Source organism: Mus caroli, chromosome 2 (genome assembly GCF_900094665.2).
Source record: "Mus caroli chromosome 2, CAROLI_EIJ_v1.1, whole genome shotgun sequence".
NCBI classification, from domain to species: Eukaryota; Metazoa; Chordata; class Mammalia; order Rodentia; family Muridae; genus Mus; species Mus caroli.
Genome location: NC_034571.1, coordinates 118,858,563 through 118,875,997, shown reverse-complemented (window position 1 = coordinate 118,875,997; position 17,435 = coordinate 118,858,563). Strand labels below are relative to the sequence as shown.

The window sequence follows — 17,435 nt, the reverse complement described above, 5'->3', positions numbered from 1 at the left end:
TAATTGAGAAAATGCCTTACAGTTGGATCTCATGGAGGCATTTCCTCAACTGAAGCTCCTTTCTCTGTGATAACTCCAGCTGTGTCAAGTTGACACACAAAACCAGTCAGTACAACAGCCAATTCTGTACTCTCACAGGTATCTGCTTTCAGCAGGACTAGAGACTATCTGGCTGTAGGGCTGTGCAATACTCTTATCTGAAGTGTGTGGGCCTTCTTTCTTATAGCTGCCATGAGATGGGCACATGAGTGATCAGACTGTTCCCTTCTTTTTCTTTCAACCCTGCAACTGTTTTGATGGTCTGAAGAGTTTAGCATACTCCTCACCCTGCCCCAATCTAGACTTTGCCCTACTTAAATCACGTCAAACTTACCTTTGTTTCTAAATGCATTGTAAACATGAGATTTATTTTACCCCTGTATCACTCACTCTTGAAAAATATATTCCATCTCCTACAGCATCCCTCATACATCAAAACAGACCTGGTCCTGTTGGGCCATGTGATTTGCCAAAATGGGTCATGTGCACATCCCTCTGGCAGGACCACGTGATGCCACAGTTCTCTCTTAGAGCAGAGGCCAGGTAGTGGGAGGGAGTGTTCACTTCCAGAGACAGTGCAACACACTCACCTTTGCCAATTCTGCCACCAACCTTAAGCAAATTACATTTTTCCCCCCAACAGATTCTAACTTCATTTAAGTCGAATGGTAAGGGCGAGTATAAGTGAAAAGATAAGACACCCTTTAATCACACATAATTACAATCACATAAATGTAACACAGCATATGAAAATGTACAGTACAGTGGGAGATGCCCGAATTGAGCAACTAGCTTCTGATTGGTCTTTCAATCAAGATCATCTCTTAAAAATTGCCAAACTTCAAATTTTACTTTAAAAAAATACAATAAAATGAACAAGGCTGGATCTTCCCTGTGTCCTCTCATGGGCATAACACATGGTTATCACCCCGGAGTAAACAAGGCTCGACTGCAAGAGCCCAGGACAAGTGGGTATGCAGAACTACTGGATGGGCTGCGGTTTAGCCTTCTCTCCAGAGCCTCTGGCATTCTTTATCAAGCGGTACATAAAAGAGTAGAAGAATAAAAGGTTGTCATACTGTCCTCTGTACTTCTCTTTCTGCACGGCACTATGGTAGTCTACTAGGAAGTAATAAATGGCTTCAATTGTGGAAAGGAAAGTATCTGGCTTCCCTTTTTGATGGCGCCAAAAGCAAGTTTTTCTTGTTCTCAGTTCAACTTGTAATAACTCTGCCAAACAAACAAAAAAGGGAACATGTGACTATGTCTCAATCACATTATTTTGAGAACAATAACAATAACTGGTACAATAATATGTGTTGATAAACAGTGATGATTTAATTGCTTCAAGGATATTTTTTAAAGTACAGTAAGTTCCTTCTATTCCAAGTGTAGACAGGGTATTATTTTAATGCACGGAGGTACACATAGAAAGGACACATGCATGGCATAGAATGGGATCATGTGCACACTTAATCTCCCCAAAGCTCAGACCTTATATGACACACTTACCACTGAACAGTCCAGAGAGGCTTCTACCTCTCCTGCTATTTTCTATCTAACAGCTTCTTTTCAAGTTCTGACTTGTTGAGAGAACTTCATTATCCATTTGCACAAAGGATTTAATTTATTGGATAAAATGGTTTTATTCCTGAAATAGTTGTCATCTTTATTCACTCTTTTTTAAAGTATATTTTGTTACAGTCTCTCACCAGAGAGGAGGAGGGAGACAAATGCAGATGGGGAGGGAGGGAGGGAGGGAGGGAGGGGAAATGACTGTAAGGATGCTAAACAAGTCATAAGGATTCATACTATAATATATATAAGTAGGTGTATAAATATACATACATACTTGATATGAAATTTTCTCATCCGGGTTGATAACTCACTCCCTCCAAGAGCTAAAGATCTAACAAAACCCCCAACATCAGGCATGAGAAGCCCTTTTTTGAGTTGTTGGTAAATGTTGTCTATGAGACTCAAAAATATTATAGGTATTATTACTACCCTTGGTTGCTCCCCAGAGGTAGAAGGCAAGACCTTACTGCTAAAGACACCATGTACTTCAAACAGAGTGCCCAGAGCAGGCTTAAAAGCTTCTTCCTTGAAGACTAGCTTTCCTGGTCCCAGAAGGCACCATGCATGCTTCCAAAAGAGGGAAGCAACCAATAGTCCTACCTAGCTATGACGCCTACGAACTACAACAACGACCAGCACAGCACAATATCCTAAGGGTACAGTAGTGACACCCATGTCCTGGTGGTAACCAACAGCTATCTATTCAGACTTAACTAAACCCACTAAAGTGGGAAATCATGCCTGATACTTAAAACCTAGTCATCTTTCCAGGGCTAGTGAAGTCATGGTTCTTCGAGAAGAATCTCTTTACTAAACTAACTATTTCAACATTCCCCCTAACTATTTTCAACATGCCTTCATAATAAAAGTCCACAAGAAAGTAAGAATGGACAGAGCATACCACAACATGATAAAATCGACACATGACAAACTACAACCAACACACTAAACAAGGGAAAGCAGAGCATTTTTTCTAAAATCTTGGACAAGGGTGCCCATTCCCCTGACTCCTATTCCATATGGTTCTGGAAGTTTTAGCTAGAGCAGTAGGATCAGAGAAAGACAGGGAAGATAAGAATCGGAAAGAAGAAATTAACCTATTGCTTCTTACAGACACTGTGACTCTACACTGAAGATACTGCATGGACTCCACCTGAAAACTCTTGGGCCTGATAATCATGCTCAGCAAAGAATACAAAACCCAGTAGCTTTAATATGCACCAATAATGGACTTGCAGAGAAAGAAGTCAGGGAAAAATATGACACTGTAATTGCCTCAAAAACCAAACCAAAGCAACTTAGATGTCTAGAAATGAAATAAATTGACCAATGAAGTGAGCGATCATCACAAGGTGGGGAGTTGGGGGAAAACCTTTTATTCACTGCCAGTGAGAATGTAAACTGTGTAGCTACTGCGGGAGTCACTGTAGAGGTTCCTCAAAACACTAACAATGGAACTAACACACAGCCTCACTATAGAAGCCCTGGAAATACACTCAGGAGGCTTCTTATCACACCATGGAGAGTCTCATCCCCTTCATCACTGCTGTATACACATAGTGAGGAAATGAAGTCAGCCTACATGGTTATCAACAGGAAAATATAGTAAGGATACCATGGAATTCTATTTGGCTGTAAGTAGATAATAAAATTTTGAAAACTGCAGAAAAACCTATGAAATTGGAGAACACTGTATAAAGTAAAGTCACCAGACTGAGAAAGAGTCCCCCAATTATTCCTGAGGAGGCAGAGGAAGCAGGGACGTAATTAGGACCTGTATGGACTTGCTTTTCATGGTTATAAACTAGCACAGAAGTGAAATGCATGCTTTCTATGGGAAATAGAAAGGAGTAACAAATCTTTTGTACAAATCTCATTTTAGGCAAACCTAAACAAGCTGACTTTGAATCGTAGCAGAATAATTCTATTTATAGGTTTTTCAAGGACTTTTACTCATGTTCTTTCATTTGAACCTAGTGATTACCATATAAGGTAGTAATAAGAAAAATATCTGAGACAAATCTTCAAACTGAGGAGTGACTTGCTGCAGTAAGGGGACCGAGGGGCTGTGGCAGACTGACTTCTTGTTCATCCAAAGCACAGGGCAGCATGGATCATCTAGTAAACAGCAGCAATGAATTCTTCAAAGTCTTACAGCCCACAGGTACAAACTATTCCATTAGCTGACAAGTTAACTAAGTCAGTGTGATGTACTCTGTACTTCCTTTAGCTTGGAATTGATTAACAGACTGTAGTAGGTCTTCTCTTGAGGGACCTTTTGGCAACCATGCAATACCAACTGAGTAGTTCTCTTGCCTTCTGATCACGAGGCTGTTCAATAACTGGGAAAATCTTAAAGCTTTTGGAGAAACCACTGAGAATGCTTGAAGCACCGAGGAAGGTTCAAAGAAACAATAGAAACAGCATGGACCCCTAGACTGCATACTACAGCTGTGTTCACAGGCAAGTAAAGGAACTTAAGCTGTTATTGGGAGCTCAGCATATCATTCAGGCAGAAATGGCATGCAGGGCCCGGAGACAGCCCAGTGAGCAGCGCACTTGCTGCACAACAGCCTGACGACCTGTGTCAATCCCAGAATCCATAGAAAGGCAAAGGCAGAAGCACAGCTACAATCCCGACCCCTTTGTTGAGATGGAGGTGGTGACTGGAGGACACTCAGAAGCTGTGAGTTGGCTCATCTGATGCAGTGAGCAAGAGGCTCTGTTTGAAGCATGGTGGGAGGCAAGGAATGACAATCAACATTATTCTCTGAACGCCACATATAGTAGGTAGCATGCATGAGCCTACATATACATAAACACACGCACATACACATATGCACATGCATCACATATACATATAAACACATAGGCATGTGGAATTTTTTCTTATGAAAGACAGAGAAATGGAAGTAAAACAAATGAAATTCCTGTAATATTAAAGTGAGATGAGACTACCACTGTGAATTCACAATATGCACACCTATTTATTTCTTTGGCTCTGTCTACTAAAGAAATGGAATGTAGCAATCAACTGACACAACTCAGCTTCTAATATCAGATCCTAGTAAACTGAACCATGGGTCTTTAAGAAAACGATGAACCCAAGTTTGCAGCAGGAAGAAAGTCAAAGTAGGTTTGAGATATCCTGCTGCGTCTACTGAGGCCAGAACTACTACAACCTCCTAGGGCCAGTGTTAAAAGGACCGATTAACTCAGGAAGAAGTAACATGACTAAACTGTCACCATATTGTGCTTCTCAATGTAATGACTGATGGAAGCAATGATCTGTTAATACTAAGCTCTGTTGAGAACATCTGTAGCCTGGAAGCATTATTTTCCTGTATACTAAAGGAATATAAACTTTTATGGTGCAAAGATCTAGCAATCATCACACTAATCAAGTAGTTCTTGTTAAATCAAATAGTCCTAGTTAAATAAGGAGACAGCTTGTTTTATATGTCTCCTGACTGAATTCAACAGTAAGTAAGTATAAAACTTGAGTTCAACATACACTACCAAACAACTAATGAACTACAGGGAAAGGACCTACTATCAATAATGACAACAAACAACAGATACAAAGTGGACCAGCTACAGAAAAGCCTGGATTTCCTCTTACTTTAAAGTATCCTAACTATGAGGCTGGGGTAAGGCTCAGTAGTTAATAGTACTTCCTGCTTATGTGCAAGACCCAAGTTTGGTTTCCAGCACCCACACAGAAAGCTCATAACTGCCTGTAACTCTAGTTCCAGGGGATCCAATGCCCTCTTCTGGCCTCCATGGGCTCCTACATGCACATGTGCACACAGGCTGCACATGTGCACACAGGCACACATACATACATGTACATTTTAAATAATCTAAAAAGCATAGGAAGCAAAGTACCTAGACTGAGTTTATCATGATCAGACATTCAGTCAACCAACCTGACCACTTTACCAAAATCTAAATTAAGAAAAAGAAAAAAAAAAAAGGAAACTGCTCTAGATTAAGAAACTAAAGATGTACAAGCATCGGAAAATCTGAGTTTAAATACTGTCAGAGGAGAAAGTGCTACAAAAGCCATTATTGTATATGTTGGAGAGATGTGAAGACAGGTTGTAGGTTATATATTGTACAAGTTCTATTGATTCTCTTAGGAGCACCAATGGCATTGTATTTATCACATAGGAGTGCCCTTATTTCTAACAGATCTACAGTATTTTGAGAGCCATTTTGCAAAGCCTACTGCTTACTTTGAAAGGGTTCCACCAGCGATGTACATAGATGCATAAACACACACAGAATACAGAAAGGGAGATGAGAAATGGAGCAAATCCGAGCATTGGATAGAACTTTTCTTTTGAGGGAGCCATAGAAGTGAAGTTTTTCTAAATAAAGGCTGTCAGGGGAAGAAAGTCCCCAAACGCCATCCTCACCCCGAAGCCGCTCATCAGAGGCGATCTGGTTTGTCTGGCTCCAGGTGCTGTCAATAAAGACAACTCTTTTCAACTCCGGGCCTTGTCGTGTGCTGTCACTCAGATCCCAGCCTTCCTCGGCCTTAGTCCTCCTGAGTTTCCGAGGTGGCACATCAAGATCGTCAGCTTTGTTTCTACCCTTACTTTCAATCCTTTTTTGTAGATGGAAAGAGACATCTTGTATTGAGATAGACTGAGGCCCAGGAAAAACAAGTACAACCTAAAACAAAGAAACGCAAGTTAGCTACGTGCTGTGATCTTCAACAAATGCTGACTTAAAACTCTAAGAAAAAGAGATGCTGAGTGTCTAAAGAAATAAGCATTGGGTTGACTGTGGTATTTGTTTTCTTATATATATGGTAAAGTTTTAGCTCATTCCTAAGAACATAGAATCATATTATACTACCTGGAGAAGTTACTTCAAAACAAGTTTCTCACTAATTGACAAAGCCAAGTCAATAATTCGCCAAATTTAAAAACAAACAAATAAATACAGATTCATTTCTGTGACTTGGTGCTACACTCCTGTGATTCTAGCACAGCACTAGAGACACAGGGACACGAGGTCAGGGCCAGACAAATAGACAAAAGACAAAGTACACGATGCTTTTTAAAAACCACCACAGAAAACTGCTCAATGAATACATATCATGTCCATTTTACAAAGAAAATAAAATGAACAGGCAGGAGAAGAAACAGTGTGATGGCTTTCCCAGCCATTAGTGACAGAAGAATAAAGTACACTAGAGCGGGGGTGGGAGGGGGTTGGGATGGGAGGCTGCGGGGAGCTGAGACGACCAGTGTGAACCACACAGGGAAACTGTCTTAAATTACAGAAGAATGCAGCAGTGTGTTCTATTTAATTAAATAAATGGTATTTAGCTGACCAGAGAAGGATACACAAACATATTACTATATCAAATTCAGATATTCCTTGTAAATATAACTGTCTAAATAGTTTTAAATTATATAGAGATAAAGTAATATATATATCAACATATATATTTATGTATTTTAATAATAAATAAAATATATTTACATATTTAAAATATTAAATAAGAAATATATATATAGCTCAAAAAAAGTAAACATGCTTGTTTTAGAAGCACCTAAAGACTATTTTTTTGAGATCTATTACAAAGTTACTTTTTTGATAAGAAGGCTATGTTTTCCCACCAAAATGACAATTTTAACTAGAATTATGAATTAGGAATCTAGGTATGCCCAAGGAAGACATATAAGCAGCTGTTAAGAAATATCTCAATATTTATATACTAAAACTCTTAATTTGGTGAGAATTTCTAAAAACTCCTCTGAGGCAGTCCTTTTTCTTCTTCTCCTTTGCAGACATTCCAATGATAGCTAATTCAGTTTCCTGGTCTGTATCAAATTAGACCATCTACAAGCAATACAGACAGGGGAATCCTAAGGGGGAAAGGAAAAGCAGGACACTGGCAAAGACTAAAACCCCGTTTAAAGGTCAATACCATTAACTGCACACAGCACTGGACTGCTAAGGAGATACTAAATCCTGGTCAAGGGAGTTCCCATGAGGATGTCAGTGCCAAGGCGCCCACCTCGTGATCCTTCCCTTCGTACTCCGGAATGCACGGATATGTGTAAATGTTCACAGAGTCGGGCGCTAAGAGCTTCGCGTGCACAGCGGTGCTCTTGCCGTCTGTTTCATTTGGATGCTTAATGATATCAATCTTCAATGGAAGCTAAGGTAAAACAAAAAGGCAAAGGAACAAAAGAATATAAAATTATGATATTTTGTGACAATATAAGCTCTGAAGCAAACCCACCCAGCTCAGACTGAGTTCCCGTGAGTGCACTTACAACTGAAGGCCACAATGTATAGACCAGGCTACCCATGTGGACCATGTACCTGAGCAATGATCTGGCCCACACAACGTGTGACATTCTCAACACAATGATCCAGGGTTGCTTTACCTAAGTAATACATGCACTCAGTTCTGCACATCTCAGCATCCATGCCAAGGACATTTTAAAACCAATTCCTATGAACTCTAGGTTCATTTTATGTTGTTTTCAAAAAAAAAAGAGAGAGAGAAAGAGAAAGCTTAAATGATACTTCAGACTTAAAATTCAAATTTAAATCTTGTTTCTCATACAATTTTTTTTTAATCAAAGTTACCTGAAATTTTGGATCTTTGGCATTACAATTAAGGTGTCAATAGAAAAACCAGCAACAGGCAGGGCGTGGTAGTGCATGCCTTTAATCCCAGCACTCAGGAGGCAGTGGTAGGCGGATTTCTGAGTTCGAGGCCAGCCTGGTCTACAAAGTGAGTTCCAGGACAGCCAGGGATACACAGAGAAACCCTGTCTCGAAAAAAAAAAAAAAAAACGCAAAAAAAACAGAAAAACCAGCAACAGAATAAGCCTTCAAGGGCTTTATCACAAATAACTCCACTAACATTATATTTGATTCAAGTTGTATCTCAAAAATACTTGCCCAAGTATTTTTCTTACATATTATGTCTTGCTTCTGTTCAAAGATAACAATTATCTTGGATTTCTTGAACTAAAATGTTTTTACTATTTCAGTTTCTCCGTTTCCAACTCTGTTGTTTGGTAGGTACATCTGCCATCTCTAAGACCCCCACTTCATATAAAGAAGGTAGAAGCTCTATGACCAGGTCCTAGAAGGCAGCTATTTTACTCTGGAACATAAAATTGTGTTTCTTGTTTTAAACTACACATGTGCTTAGTCAACATCCTAATAGGTTTGGCATATATTACACCTGTGAACTAGTCACCACAATCAAGATAAGGATCCACCACTAGCCAAAGGTCTTCTAGTATCCCATCCTCTTCCTTTCCCACAGGCTGGTTGTCACTTCAAGTTTCTTTTTCTGCAGTCTTATATAAATGCAATAATAAAATATCTTTCCACCTGGGGTCTTTAACTCAAAATAATTACTTTGAAATGCATAAATATAATGCTTATCATTCGTTCTCAGTTCACCACACCCCCTTCAAGATGAGATTACTTGGAGAGGCAGTCTCAAGGTAACAGAGGCCATGACTGGGCCTCTGAAGTGGGGCAGCATTAACAGAGATAGAGCACACACAAGAGGCAGCATGGTGGGGTCTTGAAGAGAGAGCCTTCCTTTCAGAACCTGGAGAGGAACTGCATTAGGAGAGCGTTTGTCCTGTGGAGAATGACAGGGACCTGAAGGGAGAGACTGACCCTTCAGGTGCTCCAAGGCCATTCTTTAGAGGAGCAGTAGCTGCACACTATAAGTAAACCAAGTTTCCTTTCTTTTCCTTTCTGGACAATGATGTTATAAACAGTATACCTCAGAGGGATGCAGGCACAAATGCACACCTCCAACAGCCCCTCCCCCCCCATTAGAACTGCAAGCACCACTACTCCCCTTTCATCTCCACTCCCCCAGTCATCATTTAGGCCATAGGGCCAACCACATGAAACCAACATGACGATTTCTAACGGTAGGAAATTTACCATTTAAGTAGGCAGTTTGGGGATTATTTTACACAGGTCTGCTCCTGAATGAGCACTGCCCCAGACTTTCCTCACAGCACTGCCTCAGCTGTAATTCGCTTCCCTTTCCCAGGGCCTCTAAATACCAGGTCAGCTTTATCTTAGGCCCTGGGAAGAGGGAAAGAGGAATGACAAAGATCAGGACAAAGATTTCTCTCCTACAAGAACTGATTATCTAACAAGTTGATGAGTAGAGTTAAAGTACAGGCTAAGATTAATACTTCTGACCAACTTTACATCAAGAACACAGAATTGATTTTTTAAAAAAGAATATACAGGGGAATGCCAGGGCCAAAACAATGGGAATGGGTGGGTAGGGAAGTGGGAGGGGGGGTATGGAGGACTTTTGGGATAACATTGGAAATGTAATTGAGGAAAATACGTAATAAAAAAAATAAATAAAATAAAAAAAATTTAAAAAAGAATAAAAAACAAGCAAGACTGAAGAACACAGAATCAAATGTTATTAATGAAATTTTCAAATCACGTAGACTAATTTAAAGTGAATAAAAAGGAAGTTTTATGAACTAAAATCTCCAGTTATAAGACAATTATACATAACCCATGACCTCAGGACCCAACCTAGAATATCACCAGTTCTCAACGAGCAAGTCTACAGCTACTGGCAGTGTGATACCAGGGCACACCAAACAATGGGAATTTACATTTGTGCACTGGTTCATATACATCTGACAGGCAAACCACATTAAATACTGACATGGGAGAGTAAACTCTACAGTATTGACTAGACCAGAGGGAAGTTTGGGAGACATACTCTACTTTGAAATATACAACAGGATGATCATTTTTTCTCTGACGGCCATGTTTCTGACAAGAGACTCAGCTATATTAAAGCACCACCAGGAGGAAGGCACAAGTGCTTGCCCCAAAGCAAAGCCTTTCAAACAGGGCTGCTGAGGCTGAGATTTTCATTTCCCTTCTGATTTTTTTAATCTTTATTCAAGTCTTATAGTTTTCAAATTCTGCATCAAATAAAGGTATGTCTGATTTATTCTTAGTTATTGCTGTGGCAAAACACCATGACTTAGGCAACTTACAAAAAAAAGTTTATTTTGGGATAACAGTTTCAGAACATTTAGACTCCATGACCATTATAGCAGGGAGCATGACAGCAGGCAGGCAGGCATGGTACTGGAGCTGTAGTTTAGAGCGTATATCCTGAGACACAACCGTGATTCAGAAAGAGAGCACTGGTAATTGCTCTTTTGAAACCCCAGAGTCTGCCCCCGCCCGCCCCCCCCCTCCGTGACACATTTCCTCTGATAAGACCACACCTCCTTATCCTTCCCAGAAAGTTCCAACTGTTTGGGGATCAAGTATTCAAATATACGAGTTGATGGGACCATTTTCATTTAAATCACCACAATGCTCCAGATAATTTTAGGATTAAGAGAGACTTACTTCTTACTCCCAAGCAGGCTGAAAGTTTATTTAAAACTGAAGTAGAATTTAGAAACAAGATCGTCTAGATTTTCTATTTCTCATATCAAATTTTATATGCAGGCACCAAAATATACTTTAGAAAACTATACAGTTGCTCAAATCCTTTCTTACATACTTCTAATAAGTGGTAGGCAACACAAATGATTTGGGAAATAATCCTGTTGTTAAATTTCTATCAAAATAGTAGCTCTATAAATATAAGTTTTTCTTTCTGATCTACATTCCTTTTTTCAGAGCATTGGAGTCTGTGATCATAGCAGGGAGCATAATAGCAGGCAGACAGGGTGCTGGAGCAGTGTATATATGTACACACACACATACACACACACACGTGTACACACATACACATATGGTCTCTTTTTAAAATGCATTTTTCTACTTTCCCACGAGCCTCTTACCTGCACACATGGGATCTGATCAGTGGGCACATTTTCCACTGGGACACAGCATGTGTAGCAGTAGAACATCCTTGAGCCACCACACTGGCGACACCGTGACCTTCCACTTTGCTGAGCCTTATGAAGCACTTCCTGAGATGCTAAGCATAAGTTTTGAAGGGGGTCTTCTGAAGCAATGGAAGCAGTCCGTGACGGTTTTGTTTCTACACAGTTTACATTATCTTCTTTACTTTCTTGAGGAACTACAGATGGACTGAGAGCCATTTTCCCTTTGAACCAAAATGTTCTGTTTCTAAAGCATGTATCATAGGTACACTGCAAAAATTAAAATGAGAAGGAATGAAATGTCAACAATGTACTGTCATTACAAATAAAACTGCCCAGTATAAGTTACACTGTTAGGTTTAGTATTTATCAACAGATATTAATAAGTTCAAAACCCACTAAATTGATATGCTTGAAAATACAAAATTAAAAACAACCAACTCAAAAAAGCAATTTCAGTTACTCTTTCATTAAAAATGGAAATGTTTATATTAAAAATGATTTCAAGTATAAAATTTAGACATTGACAATCCATTCTGATAGTACCCATTTTGCCCCAAATATAGTAATTTTGACTTAAAATATTAATAATACAAGACTTTCTGACTTTCTGTTACTACTGTACAGAAATACATTCAACTATATAAATTGAATTGGCATCCTATGACACCAACACTCATGGTAAATCTAAATAAAACATAAAAGTCTATAGTGGTATGAGTAAAATCAGTTGGGTATTGTGAACACACACACACACACACACACACACACACACACACACACCCCTTTTCATTTTTCCCTGGACTTCTGACTTAAAACTCCTTTCTCAGGAGGGGTAATAGAAAGTTCAACTTAAATTGTTCCAGTATAATAGTAGATGAGTACCGGATTCTGCCTTGTTTCCTCCCTTGGAGGAAGGAAAGCCAAAGAACCTTACAGGCCCTGAGGATTTCCTTTCACTCAGTTAGCAAGTAAGCCTATAAAACCCTCTATAAAACCCCATCAGGACTTCCGGTAGCTTCTGGACAGTTGACTATGCAAGGGCATCTGCACGCTGTAAGGAAGCCCACCTCAGCTGCACAGGGAGGAAGGACCTGTGCTCCAGTCCCTTACCTACTCCACCTGCCTGTATATTGAAATCTGTTAAAATCGCCTTTATAATAACCATCAAATGCAAGCATAGTGTCCCCTAAGATCTGTGGGCCACACAAGCAAATCAAATGCATCTGAAGAGGGGATGAAGGACTCTCAGCTTGTAGCTAGTTGGAAGGGAATTCTGAAGGCTCAGTTTGTGACTTGGAAGAGGCTGGGTCAATTTTTGTGACTGAACTGTCAGCCTGTGGATTCTGACATTGTCTCCAGTAGTGTATAATAACAATCAATGACAAGGACATGGATGCCTGTAAGTATACCTATACTTATCAAATACGTGCAGGGCGATGCAGCTGGAGTTGGGTGGGGGAGAGTTGTAAAGAATTAGAAAACAAGGGCAAATAACTAGCATCCTGATGGTCTACTCTGCAACTTGGGCTGAAAAAAATTTTTTTCCACTCAATTTCTCTAAAAATAATGATATTTATGCAGTTTCATCCTGTCTGCTTTGCACCTAACATCTATTTTTAGGCTCAAAGTCAGATTCTAACTCAGTTCCTTATAAACTCACACAAAGACAATCTTTTACACTTCTGACTACTTATCCCTGGGTCCACATATTTGATATAGATATTCATTTGGAGGCACTTTTCAATGAGGCTAAAGTACAATTCTTTCCGATTTACCTATTCCTGATTTTCTTTTTTTAGATAGATTCAAATACTTGTCAACTAAATTGAAACCATCCTGTAGAAGACATCCAGGATTTATCTTTGTACTCAACTTTGGGGCTCTACACAGCTCGGCAGCACAAGGCTACTTTTCCCAACACATTAAGCTGATTTGCCTCCCAAGGGAATATTCTTTAAATTTCTCCTATTTTGAACTGTGGACAAATTCAGGACCACATAAGACTTTTCAATATTTGCTTGTGAAGTACTAAGAACTGATCATATAATTTGATGAGATACAATACCCCCCCCCTTTTTTTTTAAACATCCAAGATACCACCGCCATTTTTAAACACAGAACTTGAATCCCTTCCCACAGAACACATTATAGACAGGCGGAGTGTCTTGGAAAATTTTGCATTTGGAGTTCAATCATAAACAGTCCTGAAATGCTGCAATCTTGGGCTCATCATTCTTACCCAACCTCGTGGAACTAGCAATGCAAAGTGTTACTATACTTGTCTCACATTCCCAAGAAATAGACACACAAGAAACGCGTCTGCTTATCGGCTGACGGTAACAGCACACATCTGGTTTCCTTTTCCCGCGACCATGCCGAAACCACGCCAAAGCCTGAATCGGCGCTCACAGGGAGCTGACCGTGCCAGGAGTGAGCAACGCCGACTTAGGAAGCCTAATAAGGCTTCATTTAGGCCCCAGACCACTCGAGTCTTGCCTCCACGGGCACGCCACACGCAGCACGAGGCCGCAGTGAGACCTCCGCTGGGTCTGGCTGGCGTCCGGCCCGAGCCACCCGACCCGAGGGGAGGCCGACCTGCACCACGCTCAACTCTCGGTCCGTACCGCCTCCGCTCCACGCGCTCCACCCGGAGCGCTTTCCGCAGAACACGGGAGGGCGGGGCCTGGCGGTTGCCAGGGCCACGGGGAAGCTGACCGTGGCGCATGCTCAGAGGGAGAATCCCGTGGGCGAGCAGGAGGAACTCGTTCGGAAGTCCCGCCTTCGCTTACCGGGCGACCTGTTCCAAAGGAACCGTCAGCTTCCTGCTGTGCCACCCGTTGTGGGCCCCCAGCGCAACTGGTGACGTGTTCCGGAACTGCATTTTCGAAAGTAGTTTCTGTGAGTTAGTGAGGAGCTAGTAACACCGCTTTACCTCCCCAAATACTATATTTATGAGATCTCAGACTTGTAGCTTTAGGTGGTTGGTAGTTCAAGCTTGATAGACTTCTTAGAAAAACCGTTTATGCATTATGTGCTTTGCGTACAACACGCAGAGTTGACACCTGTATTTTTCTTTTATGTTGTTTTTAAGTCTAATATATGGGGATAAATGATTAAGTTATTTTTCTATGCTCCACCTCAAAGAAACCTAAACAATAGTTGTTAAATTAGAAACAAAACTGTCATATATCAAGCAATTTATTTAATGAGTGGAGAATTATGAAATTAGCCAATGGGAGAAAAAGAACAGCCTTGTGTGTAATCACGAATGACAAACCAGGACACTGATATTTACCACACCAGAATTTATAAAAGTTTTAACAGAAAAATAGACAATGGTTAACATGAATTCCCAGGATCATACCTGTAAGTGGGAGGAAGGCCCATTTCCAGCCTGGCCATGAGTGGTAGCTTCTACTTGAATAGGGGGTGGGGGGGGGAGAGAGAGAGAGAGAGAGAGAGAGAGAGAGAGAGAGAGAGAGAGAGAGAGAGAGAGAGAGCCTGAATAGGTCCCTTAATGTTTTGGAGACCTCAAATACCAGCCAAACTAGTATTCCTGATTTGAATACAGAAAAGGAATTTCAGAACTAGTGAGAATGAGGTAGAAATTAGACCATGGATATTTGAATTTAGACTTTAAGCAAAAATGTTTTAAGAAAGAGAGGCATGCAGAACAAAAGTCATTCTAAATGTCAGCCAGTCCACTATACCTTCACTTATCAAAACAGAAAAGGAAGTTACTAACCTTTTGAGACACAATGTGAGAGCCACCAGAATGGTATTCATATATGTTGAATGCTAAAACAGTTGAGAGTCTACTTTGAGACCCACATTGACATGTCTACCTGCCTTAGGAATTAAGCTTTAGTTAATTGTGCACAACATCACAAGTCACTAAGTTAGGCATCACACAGTGAGGGCTTGAACATCAGAAAATGGGATATTTGACTTTTAATTGTTAGCCCTTTCAATTTTTAGCTTTGTTATTGTCATCTTTACACCTTGCCCTGGAAGTGCTTACATGTTAAGTATGGGTAGTACAGGAAGCATTATGACAAATTTTAGGAACCTCAAAAGAGGCTGGGGGAGTCCATGAAGCCACATCCTGATGAGTGGTTGGAGTCTAGGGAAGAATTTCCAACTGGACAGGGTGTTGCATAGGATATGTTGTTTCACATCTTGACCTATTTATAAACAACAACAAAAACTTAAGTCAAAACTATACTTTAGAGCCAGCAGTGATAACTCATATCTTTATTGGGGAGCCAGGAGAATCAAAAGATTGAGACTATCCTAGCACACATAGTAAGTTTCAGGCCAGTCTAGACTGGGGAAGATACTGTCTAAAATAAACAAAATCACATACTTTTTAAATAATGAAATTATTCATGGCAGAAAGTCATTATGTTTAGTACATTATACTTAGTAAAGGTCTACCCAATAGAACTTTCAGTTGCATGTATGTGCATATATACATATGTGCATATATGCATAGATACGGCAAGCATTCCTATTTACCAATGTTCTAGGTTGCTATGCCTGTGTAACTAATAACTCCAAAGTACAGTAGTTTGAAACAACCATGTGGTCTAGTGCATAATGGATTGGTGTGTTTTGTTTTCTCTTGTAAGTCAAATGGGAAGACTGAGCATGCTATCAGGGTGCCTATTAATACATTCACTATGCAGCCTCATCCTCCTCACAGTGAGGCAGGAGAGGAGCAGACGTATTAGCTTAGGCTGGGAGTCTGAGAGTTTCTGTTGCTGTGATAAAACCATGACTTAAAAGCAACTTGGGGAGGAAAAGAATTTATTTGGCTTACATTCCAGGCCATAGTCCATTGATGGAAACCAAAGCAGGAACTTAAAGCAGGAGCTAAGACAGAAGCCATGGAGGGGTACTGCTTCCTAGCTTACTCCCCATTGCTTACTTAACCTGCTTTCTTATATAGCCAAGGACTGCCTTATCAGGGGTGGCAGTGCCACCTGTGCCCACCCACATCAATCACCAGTCAATAAACTGCACGACAGACTTGCCTACAGACAATCTGATTGAGGCATTTTTCTCAGTTGATGTTCCTCCTCCAAGATTATTCTAATTGTGTTAAGCTGACAAAACCAAACCAACCAAAAACAAAACAATACAACAACAACAAAAAAGCAACAACAACAAAAACCCCAAAGAAAGAAAAGAAAACAACCCCAGGCTGGAGAGACTACAAATGGAGCACTGCAAAGAAGGCTGAAATCACATGTCCTTTTGGACCCATCCTCAAAAAATAACAGTGTTACCTCTCTCCTATTCTTTTGCTTGCAAATGAGACTTTAGGCCTGTTCAGATACTAGGAAAAGGAACATAGTTCACACTTCCTAAAGGGTTATCAAAGAAAGTGTAACTTGTAAGGTAAACTAACATAGAGAACTTTCAGCCATCCCAGGAAACCACAAATTATCAATGGCTTAATATGACAAACCTTTAGCTGAAGGGGTCTGCAACCCTATAGGTGGAACAATAATATGAACTAATCAGTACCCCCAGAGCTCTTTCTCTCTAGCTGCATATGTAGCAGAAGATGGCCTAGTCGGCCATCATTGGGAAGAGAGGCCCTTTGGTCTTGCAAACTTTATATGCCCCAGTACAGGGGAACACCAGGGCCAAGAAGTGGGAGTGGGTGGGTAGGGGAGCAGGGCAGGGGGAGGGTATGGGGGACTTTTGGGATAGCATTTGAAATGTAAATGAAGAAAATACCTAATAATTTTTTATAAAAAATATGACAAACCTTTCTGATAAAAGATCCATATAACTGTCCCTAGTTAGAAGATATAGTAGGCTCTGAGTCACAGGCTTCTCTTTTGAACACCTCCTAGGAATTGGGGTCATAGCATATCTGGCAATATAGAAGTATGGTAACTCACAAAA

At 40.3% G+C, this 17,435-nt stretch overlaps 2 protein-coding genes across 6 annotated transcripts in view; one reads left to right on the top strand and one right to left on the bottom strand.

Annotated features, from left to right (window-relative positions):
- Positions 1-51: 51 nt before the first annotated feature.
- Dtwd1 (DTW domain containing 1) lies at positions 52-14,178 on the bottom strand. 3 transcript variants are annotated; one of them, XM_029474745.1, is made up of 5 exons: positions 13,795-14,127; positions 11,469-11,783; positions 7,655-7,798; positions 6,039-6,297; positions 52-1,269 (listed from the first exon to the last, which is right to left on the bottom strand). In XM_029474745.1, the coding sequence occupies exons 2-5, from the start codon at positions 11,730-11,732 to the stop codon at positions 1,022-1,024; spliced, it is 915 nt and encodes a 304-aa protein (XP_029330605.1). In that variant the 5' UTR covers positions 11,733-11,783; positions 13,795-14,127; the 3' UTR covers positions 52-1,021. The 3 variants fall into 3 exon arrangements, with proteins under 3 accessions (XP_029330605.1, XP_029330604.1, XP_021011741.1); XM_029474744.1 differs by having other exon boundaries at positions 13,825-14,127; XM_021156082.1 differs by having other exon boundaries at positions 721-1,269; positions 14,112-14,178.
- Positions 14,179-14,296: 118 nt separating this feature from the next.
- Positions 14,297-17,435, top strand: part of Fam227b (family with sequence similarity 227 member B) — a 144,414-nt gene continuing 141,275 nt past the window's right edge. For all 3 annotated transcript variants that reach the window (XM_021156369.2, XM_021156367.2, XM_021156372.1), the window contains exon 1: positions 14,297-14,414. The gene's annotated coding sequence lies outside the window, so the exon portion shown is untranslated. The remainder of the gene's footprint in view (positions 14,415-17,435) is intronic.

What these genes read in the sequence shown, in the direction of transcription:
- Dtwd1 (XM_021156082.1), bottom strand. Translation starts at nt 11,732, where the DNA reads ATGGCTCTCAGTCCATCTGTAGTTCCTCAAGAAAGTAAAGAAGATAAT. An exon ending in ATCAGATCCCATGTGTGCAG is followed by an intron (nt 7,799 to 11,468) that starts GTAAGAGGCTCG and finishes GTTTTACCTTAG; the next exon opens with CTTCCATTGAAGATTGATAT. An exon ending in CTCTGATGAGCGGCTTCGGG is followed by an intron (nt 1,270 to 6,038) that starts GTGAGGATGGCG and finishes TTTGTTTGGCAG; the next exon opens with AGTTATTACAAGTTGAACTG.